This window comes from Rousettus aegyptiacus, unplaced genomic scaffold (assembly GCF_014176215.1).
Source record: "Rousettus aegyptiacus isolate mRouAeg1 unplaced genomic scaffold, mRouAeg1.p scaffold_m13_p_13, whole genome shotgun sequence".
NCBI lineage: Eukaryota > Metazoa > Chordata > Mammalia > Chiroptera > Pteropodidae > Rousettus > Rousettus aegyptiacus.
In genome coordinates this window covers 53709798-53718872 of record NW_023416288.1, presented here as the reverse complement: position 1 = coordinate 53718872, position 9075 = coordinate 53709798, and the positions used below count along the sequence as shown (strand labels likewise).

The window sequence follows — 9075 nt, the reverse complement described above, 5'->3', positions numbered from 1 at the left end:
CGCAGCCCAGGGACCCCAGCCCTTCTCTCCCCCGTGCCCCTCCTGGCTTTGTTCAGTACAGCAGATTAGGGGGAGGAGGCAGCTACAAGAAAATAGCAATAAAATCCTGAAAACAATTGGGAGACTTGGCCAAAGCCCCCTTATCGCGACCTGGTCTGTTTCAGGGCTCAGCGTCGACCTTCAGACCCGCCAGCTCATGACTTCTCTCCTTCCCTCGCGCCGAGGGAACGCCGCTCCGAAGTTTCTCCTCCCGCCTTTTCTGACTTTCCAGCATAGAACGTAGCAGGAAAGAGCCATTAAGAGACAGGCAGAAGCCAAGGGCCAGATTTTATTTTCGGAGGAGAGAGGAGACGCGGCCCTGACTCCGTGGACGGGCAGGGGGAGGGACGCGTCTGCGCGAGGGCCCTTTGGTGGCCAGGTCACCAGAGCTGGCAGTGGCGGGAGGGGTTCAGGAGGGTGCCGTGTGGGCAGTGGAAATGTCTGGCGAAGGCTGGGGTGCTGCTGAGGGGCCCGTGGACGCGCAGGATGGGAGGGCTGTGGGTATCCCGAGACTCCTGTGTGCTGAGCTCCCTACACATCACCTGGGGAGAAAGAGGTCCACACGGGGAAAGGAGAAGAGCGGGGTGGATACGGGTGAGTATGCGAGACCCCGAGACCAGGTGGTGACTACGGACGACAAAGACAGGGGCAGGGACAGAAATGCGCGGAGGGCCACGTGGAGAGAGGAAGTGTTTGCCATCAGCGGGTCTGTTAATCAGGCATCTGGGGAGGTGGTGGTGGGGGAGGGCCTGGGTCTAATGGAAGAACTCTGCAGGGGGTCTTTAAATGTACTGTGCATGTGGGGGCGGTGTCTGTTGAGGGAGCACATGGTACTTAGAGGGTCACATGGGGGAGGGGGGGACCACGTCTGGGGGTGAGGTCTCAGAGGAGAAATGGAGTCAGTCTACAGACAGTCCGTTAAGGCTCATTCTTAAGGGGTTTGTGTTTCTAAGAAATGAGAAGGGAAAAAAGCTGGGCTCATCTCAGGGAGGGCATTAAGGGGAGAGCTCTTTCCTTTTTCTTTTTTCTTTCCTCTCTCTCTCGCCCTCTTTTTTAAAGGGTACTGAATTTGGTGGAGGAATTGGCAGTCGTCGGAAGGGATGGTCCCGAAGGGGCACGCGTACAAGGACGACGGCGGGAGCATCTACAGCAGACGGGGTGGGGCCGTTGGGGGAGGTGTTCGTGTGACGCGGAGGAAGCGTGGGGGGCGGTGGCAGCTGCCTACCTGGGCGTAGCTCAGGAAGAAGAGCTGCTGGGGGCTGAGGTCCAGGTTGGGCAGCGTGGCCTCCCCACGGCGCCATAACAGCCTCTTGTTGTACGCCTGGGTGTGCGGCATGGCGGAGAGGGCCCCTTAGGCGCCAGGCCCGTGGCCATTTGGAAGTCTGGCACCCCAAACCAGTTCGTAGCCCCGTTTCCCAATGCTGCACTAACACACTGGCCCGAGCCAGGAACGACGTACTTGTCAGAAGACCTAAGAATATCCTAGAAAGGAGGGGTCTCTGGGGCGCGAGGGGGATCCCCGCGTTGTCACCTGTTCGGTGGGGAGGTGAAGGGCAACTACGTTTGCACGAGGGACGGTCAAAGGAGATCCTGGCCCCTGGGGTGTGAGCTACCTGCAGCGCGATGGCCAGCGCGCCCACGTCGGCGGCGTCTTCCAGGAAGGTGTGGGAGCCGTTGAAGGGGGCCCTGCCCGGCGGCGGGAAGGCAGCGTAGTGGCCCTCCAGGCACAGCAGCGCCTCCTGTAGGGCGTGGGTGTCACAGGCCGGGCAGCCCCCGGGGAGCACTGTTGAAGATGGGGCGGGGCAGTGTCTGGTGAGGTGGTGAGGTGTGGTGCGGGGGTGAGGGCCTGTGGGTTTCAGAGCTGCCCCGCCGGCAGCCTCGCGTAACCTCCCTTGCTCCTCCCCTAGGCCTCCTCGGGGGGCCTCCACCTCGTCCCAATGCCCCACCTCCCCATGGCCCACCGTTACCCACAGAGCTGGGAGAAGATGTGCAGCAGCTCGCGGGCCATGATGCTGCCAGCAGCGCCGAAGTTCACGGCCCTAGGGAGACCAGGGCTCGTCTCACCCCCGAGTGCTTCAACAGTTTAAACCCCAGTTCTCCAACCACAAGTCCCATCCACCGCAACATCTGTCCGTCACTCTCGGGAAACTCCCTGCCCTCATTACGGCATGGCCCCGTACCTGGGGTAGCCAGGGTGGAAGAACGGGGGTTGCAGGAGTCCGGCTGGGAAGACCAGAACGTGGTCAGAGACGGAGTAGTGAGCGCTGAGCCCCCACGGGGACACCTGCCACCTGCGGGGAGAGCACACAGGGGCGCCGGCTCCATCGGCTCCATCACTCACCGCCTCCCCCGACCAGGCGCACGCAGCGCCCCAACTGCCGCCGCCGCTCCCGCTTCCGAGCCCCTGGCTGGCTTCCTGGCGCATCTTGGATGGACAGCTCTGGGACGCGGGGTGCGTGTCTCCCTGGCGCTCATACCTGTGTCGAGGGAAAGGCTGCAAGAAGCCGCGGGCGATCCTGGCTCGGCGGGCGCGGACGCCGCTCAGGAAGGACTGCAGGAAGCTGGGCCCGAGGTGTATCTGGGAGGACACGAGAGATGGCGACGGCGCATGCACAGCGCCGTGCCCCGGCGGGCGCGTCCGCACCCCGACCGACCGGCCCTGACGCTGGCCTGGCGCCTGCGCACCGCTCGGCGGCCAGACGGGCTTCACGCGAGTCCGCACACAGACGGACACGCTCACGCGCGGCCCGGGCAGGCGCGTGTGCGCGACCCGGGAAGGTCCCGCTCTTCCACCGGCAAGACCCGCAGTGTGGACGGACATTCACCCGGAGGGCCCAGCCAGCACCCGGAAAGGAAGGGGGTGGCTGGGATCGCTCGGCGAGGGCAGACTGTCCGCCGCTCGCGTGGGTGGGGGCTGAGGAAGTCGGGGACTGAGGAGGAGCCGGCAAGGAAAGGGACCCACATCGTTGTATTCCTGTCCGACCAGCGCTGGCTCCGGGGCCTGTTCTGGGGGTCCCATCTTCACCTGCAGTTGGGTGACCTGGGGAGAGACGCAAGGCGGAAGAAACCCAGGTCCGCCAGAGGGCCTTCCTCCTGCTCCCTGCCCTGTCGCCGCCTGTCATATTGTCGCCAGGGTACGAGCGCCCCATATTGGAGTTTACGCCTGCCACGTGTCCGCCCGCCTTTGCACTGTCCTCCACTGGGACCTCTTGAGCCAATGCTCAGTTCCGCCCCCTGCACGTCCCCGCCCTGTCTGTCTGTCTGTCCTGGCCATACCCTGTCCTGGGCCTTTTTCCGGGTCTCCTCATCCATCCAGGGAAGCCTTCTGAGGCGAGCGACGAGGGCGTCCTTGATGGCGGTGAATAACTCCATGGCCTGTGGGCGTGAGGCGGTGGGGATAGGGAACTGGGAAGAAGACCAGCCTCAGTGCTGGGTCCTGCCCGCCTGACCCCTGGGAAGGGGCCAGGCGAGCAGGAGCAGGATCGCAGGAAGAGTGGAAAGTGATATTTCCCAGGAGACCGAAAACCCGGGGTATGAAGATCTATGGAGACGGAAAGGAGGCGCCAAGCACAGAAGGCGAAGGTGGGCGACGGTCACTCCTATGGGTTGAAAGAGGAGGGCTCGGCCTGCTGAGGGAGGGGGACCCTGCCTCTGTCCTTGGCCGGGCAGTCCACCTAGCGAACTGAGGGAGGAAGAGGACCATCATCCCTTTCTCTGCTCTCGGGGGCCCTGTTCTCAAACCCCCTTTTTTAAGGTACACGTTGCCTGTCTCCGCCTTCCCGGCCTCTTCAGCTGCCCAGCTCGCTGAAGTCGCTCCGGCCTCACCGCCTGGCGGTACAGGCTTTGCCCTCCCGGGCGCCTACCGCCTGCGCGTCTCTTCTCCTGACGGGGGCAAGCGGGTGGCCATATCTGGGGCCCGAGGTCGGACCCCGACTCTGCTCTCGGGTAGCCCCGGCAACGTACTTTTTCCCTCTCTGCTTCAGTTCCCTCTTCCATAAAATTGGGATGCTACTAGGAATTAAAGCAGTTCACGCGAAGTGCTTACGCGAGTACCGGGCACATGGCAGGCGCTCGAAAAGTATTCGGTAGTTATTTATTTGCACTTCTTAAGATCATATCGTTCCATTCTCACGTTGCTTCGAGTGTTGTTAGGAACGCACAAACAGGGAGTAACCTCAGAGGTTGTGGAGTTCACTTTGCTCATTTTATGGTTGAGGGAACACAAGAGCAGGAAAGCCGGGCGACTTGTCCAAGTTCGTGAATGTTGAGTACGCTCCGTGTCCCATGGCTAAACGGTGCAGACCCTGGGGACATTGCGTGTCCTTCTTTGGGTTCACTCTCTGTGGCGCCCTGACTCCTCACATACACATACTATGGAGAAGGGCAGAGTCGGCAGAATTGGGAGAGGCCGAGCTGGGCGGGGGGGCCAGGGGGGCGGGTGGGAGTGGAGGGCGGAGGGATGCGGGCTGGGGAAGAGCCCTCACATACAGCACTCCGGGTGCCCGGGCTGAAGACCTCACGAACGAACAAGGGCTCCAGGGTCGGCTCGAAGAAGGTTCCGGTCTCCTCCACGCACTTCAGCCACTGCTGGTGGGCAGGCTAAGGAGACAAAGCTGGAGTGAGCGGCCCCCGTCCAGGTCGAGGGTCTTCTTCATCCACTTTCCCAGCCCAGCCCTGTCTAGAGCTTTCCCCCGGAGGATGCGCTCGCATCTGGACACTCCGAGATTGTCTAACTTTACTGTTACTCATTGTGGCTCCTTGCTTCTCAGCGCCAAGGGGCCCAGTTCTCCTCTAGGATCAGTCTCGTGAGCCTGGGTTGGGGACATCATCCTTGTTTGTTGCCTATTGACTTTGAAAGCGAGGCCTCCGGGAGGCATCGTCCTGGAGACCCGAAGGGCTCCTGGGGAGGAGAGGACCGGGTGACAAATCTCTTACCTTCGCAGGTCTGCTGGCCGCCCCGTCCCCACCCACCCCAGGCACTGCCCTCGGAGCCCAGCAAAGACTCCCATGCTGCTTTGCTTAAGATGCAAATTGGAGAAGGTTGTTCCTCCCTCCTTCCCACCATGCTCCTCACTCTCCAAATGGGAATCACGGATCACACAGCAGGATCTTGTCTTATAAAGAAGAAAACGATGAGAGTGAAATTGGGTTTCAGAACCCATAGCGTTTGGTAGGAGCAGAGGATATTTTTTAAAAAGACTAAATGTATGAATTCAGAGAGCTAAGAAACTTTCTGGAAAAGCAGGATGAGGCGAAGCAAAAATAGGAGGAGAGGATGGACATTCTCAGCTTCAAAGGCAGAGAGGTGGTTAGACGAAAACTCAGGAAGACCTTGGCAACTGGGGTGTTTTTTAACAGCAGGACAGAAAGAATACGAAAAAGCGAGATGCTGGGGAGGATTCGGCGGTGGGTTTGGGTGGCTTTGAAGAGCTGCCTGAGGGATGGGCCCAGGCGTGACACACTCAAGGGGCCGGGGGTAAGGAGCAAGACGCCGGCCGGGGCAAAGCTGAGCTTGTCTCAGAAAACCGGCTAATGTGCTAATTCGGGTTAAGTGGGAGGAAGTCACAAGACTTCATTCCTGTCCCGGGTCTCTCGGGGAAGGGAGTCAGGCCGCGGCCACGCTCGCCGGGAATGGAGGGAGTCAGTGGGGCTTCCCAGAGGGGAGGCCGGCACCGCCATCACGGAAGAAGAAACGCCCAGGCTGCTCGCTGGGACGTCCTTTGTTTTGGAGGTTGCTGCAGAGCTGTGTGCCCACACCGCGTGTGCCTGTCCCCTCCCCACGAGGACCGTTAAGGACCTTGTGAGGAGAAGAGACTTAGACTCAGACGTTAGTGTATGGGCTGAAACTCTGAAACACAAACGTGAAAAGCAAACAGAGGTGGGAAGGAAGCCTGGGTCTCACAGCAACGACTGGGTCAAGTGCAGGCTCTGGGGCCACCTTCAGCGTCCACGCCCAGCGGGACCCAGGACAACAGGCGTGGCTTTGGGGCTGTACTCGGTGAACGGCATCAGCCCGGGACTTGGCAGTGTGGGCCTGTCCGTCTGTCTGTTTCACTTCTTTCCCTGGAGCCTGGCTCCGGCAGCCCTCGCTTGCTCCACGGCCGTCTCCACAGCCTGGGCCCCGTGGGCCCCGGCTGGTTCCTGGAGAGTCTAGATGCCACCTCAGACTACCATTGTTCACCCATGTGCAACTCTGGGAATCATTAAACCAACTACTTTTAATAGTTGTAAAATAATGCTTAATGACTAAGGACCACTGAGGACAAACAATGCCAGATTAATAGCGATTTCTCTGGATAACAGGTTCACCAACTAGGACATACCACAGACCAGGAGTCATGAACTCCGACAGGGGTCACAACGTGACGTAACCAAGGGCAGCGGTCCAGCACCGGAACCACCGGACGTGGAGGGGCGATGGCAACCTGGGGCGAGCATGCCCGGTGCAAACCGAGCTGTGTCGCTCGGCCCCAGCCAATTAATTGTCGCCCTGGAGAGGCTGGCCCAGCAGTGGCCAAGCTTTGCGTTTACAACAAAAGGCTCAAACCCTGATTACTGACGTGCCATCCCCTGATTTTTGAATGTTGGCAATCAATTAAAAGTTTATAAAAGGCTTTAAAGGCTGACAAAACACATTGCAAGGTCAGACTCATCCTCAAGGACCAACCCCATAACACCTCCGCACCGAGAATTCAGCATTCTCTCAGTGTCGATGATTAACTTAAACCGCGGTGCTTCAGATACGCTGCTCGAAAAGCGAGACTAATATCTGTCCCAACTTCCTCACAGAGCTGCTTCGAAGACGAGGTGAAATAAATACATTAAAAATACTCTGTGAATTCTCAAGTGTTACGCTACTCTGTTGGCATTATTGTGATTTCAAGAAGGCAGTTGGTAAAACCGCAAATTAAATTCTTGTGAATTCAATGGAGAAGTTTATGCTGGATGATATAGCATAATCTGAGTGGATCCTCCGCTGGCTGAACCATGACAAAACAGCAGAGATTAATGACTCCAAACCGGAATGAGCGTCTCGACAGCCCTACTGAACATTTCAACACGCTCACCACCTAGCCCACCCCCTCTCCCTCCGTAATACCTATCACCACCTATTTTATCTGGCTTATTGTCTTTCTTCCTCCATTAGAATATAAGTACCCGAGGACAGAGATGTTTTTTCTATTTTGTTCACTGTGGTCTACAGTGAAGTGTGTGGTAGGTAGTAGGTGCTCAATAAATATCGGTTGCATAAACGCATGGTCTTCAACAACCTGACCGATGCTCTCCCTTCTTCAGGATCTTGACAGTAGTCTAGATCGAGATGCACTGGACGAAACTGCAAACGACCCAAGGCAGACAAGGAAAGGTGATACAATGGAGGACTGAAACAAAGACTGAAATGACCTGGATAGACTGGGACAGTGGGCTGAGTATAAATAGCTCATAATTAACACGTTCGAGTGGCAAGTCCTGCGTTTACTTCCCAAAACTTGGCTTATCGAGTTTGATAAACGACAGATCTGGCTAAAGACTCATTTTGATTGACTGTGTATTCAAAATCGCTTGACGAAATGTGGTCATGTAATGAGACCTAGCAGTCTTTCTGAATTAGGACACTCTAACGTAGAATTCATTCACAAGAATGAGGTTAGAATTCATAATTAATGACCACTGCACAGAAGCATACATTTTGGTCAAATCCAGACCAAAACCTTGGGCGTGTCCTTGACTCCACTCACTCTCACATCATACCACGCGTCTGCCAGGAGACCCTGTTGCTTAGCTTCCAAACGCATTCTTCCACAACGGAAAACAGATTAATCTTATAGGCCTCCGACGTCACGCAGAGAAAAGCCAGAATCCCACCAGTGACCTGCAAGGCGCTGTGTGCTCCCCTCCTTTCCGCTCTGATTTCCTCCCTACTAGGATCCTATTGGCTCTTTCTGTTCCCAAGGCACCGGCCTCCTTCCCGATTCTGACTCCGGGCTTCCTCCCGCACGGCCTTCCATGCCAGCCTAGTTCGCGCTTCTCAGCCAGAGCCACCAGGAGGATGCCCCGTACTGTACCGAGTTGCAGCCGGCCTGTTCCACGCCTCGCCCCAGTGAAATGATAGCCTTTGCATTGCCAGAAAACTCCTTCGACCCTCTAGACACTGCTTCTGTCCTACCCCCTGCACGGAGATCGCACTGGCCAGTCAGACCCACCCGGAACGCTCCCTCGTAGAGAGCTCTGCTGTCGGATCCGGAGTCTCCAGAGTCGTGTCGGAATGCAGCCACGCCCCTGGCTTTGTCCGGCGCACATCACCGCTCACTCGTGTTACCAGGACAGAGTTCAGTAGTTGCAACACAGACCACATGGACCACGAAGCCAAAAATATTTACTATCTTGACCTTTATAGAAAGAATTCGCCGACCCATTTTCTGAACCCTTATTTCTCAATCCCGTACCGTATGTGGTTAGAAACATGGCCTCATGAGCCATGTGGATTATTTTGGTATCTGTTCCTTCACTTATAAGCTGTGTAGTCTTGCAAAAGTACTTGTCCTTTCCGATGACCTCAGAATGTTTCCGGAAGGGTTAAATAAAATTATTTATGCTAAAAGTCCCATGCAACAGAACTGCAAAACAGTAGCTACTCCATATACATCAGCTATTAGTCTTTTGTGTCATATTTGGTGCTGTTGCTCCAAAGGAGTGAAGTGGCTCCTCCAAAGCCACACAAATATCTGTGAATAGAGCTTGATTCAGCTTTTAAGCCCAAGGACAAATCTATATGTGATGGCAGCGTTAGCAGCTTTAAGCCTTCTAAGCGCGCACGTGCGTTTCGACACTGGTGGTCTTTAACCCTTCGAGAAGCGTTGCCGTGGTTCTGGGACGTACGGGGAGCTGTCTGCTGCCAGGGACTGAGGAGCAAGCCCCACTAAGAGGGCTGCGAGCTCTGCTCTGTGTCATCTGAGTCGTGAGAAAGGCCGGGCAGAAGCTGCTGGGGGCCCTGGCCGCCCGAGTGCGAGCCCTCGGCGGGAGGGCTTTTCCAGA

The 9075-nt window shown here is 57.1% G+C and overlaps 1 protein-coding gene across 5 annotated transcripts in view; it reads right to left on the bottom strand.

The window, feature by feature from the left end:
• Positions 1-20: 20 nt before the first annotated feature.
• Positions 21-9075, bottom strand: part of KEL (Kell metallo-endopeptidase (Kell blood group)) — a 114579-nt gene continuing 105524 nt past the window's right edge. For 4 of the 5 annotated variants that reach the window (XM_016157203.2, XM_016157207.2, XM_016157206.2 and 1 more), the window contains exons 11-18: positions 4528-4638; positions 3316-3414; positions 3002-3079; positions 2517-2617; positions 2220-2330; positions 2011-2078; positions 1265-1822; positions 443-581 (exon numbers count right to left, since the gene is read on the bottom strand). In XM_016157203.2, coding sequence (XP_016012689.2) covers positions 571-581; positions 1265-1822; positions 2011-2078; positions 2220-2330; positions 2517-2617; positions 3002-3079; positions 3316-3414; positions 4528-4638 — 1137 coding nt within the window. In that variant the 3' untranslated portion in view covers positions 443-570. Of the gene's footprint in view, positions 582-1264; positions 1823-2010; positions 2079-2219; positions 2331-2516; positions 2618-3001; positions 3080-3315; positions 3415-4527; positions 4639-9075 lie in introns of all 5 variants that reach the window. The other variant, XM_036230773.1, reaches the window with a different exon arrangement.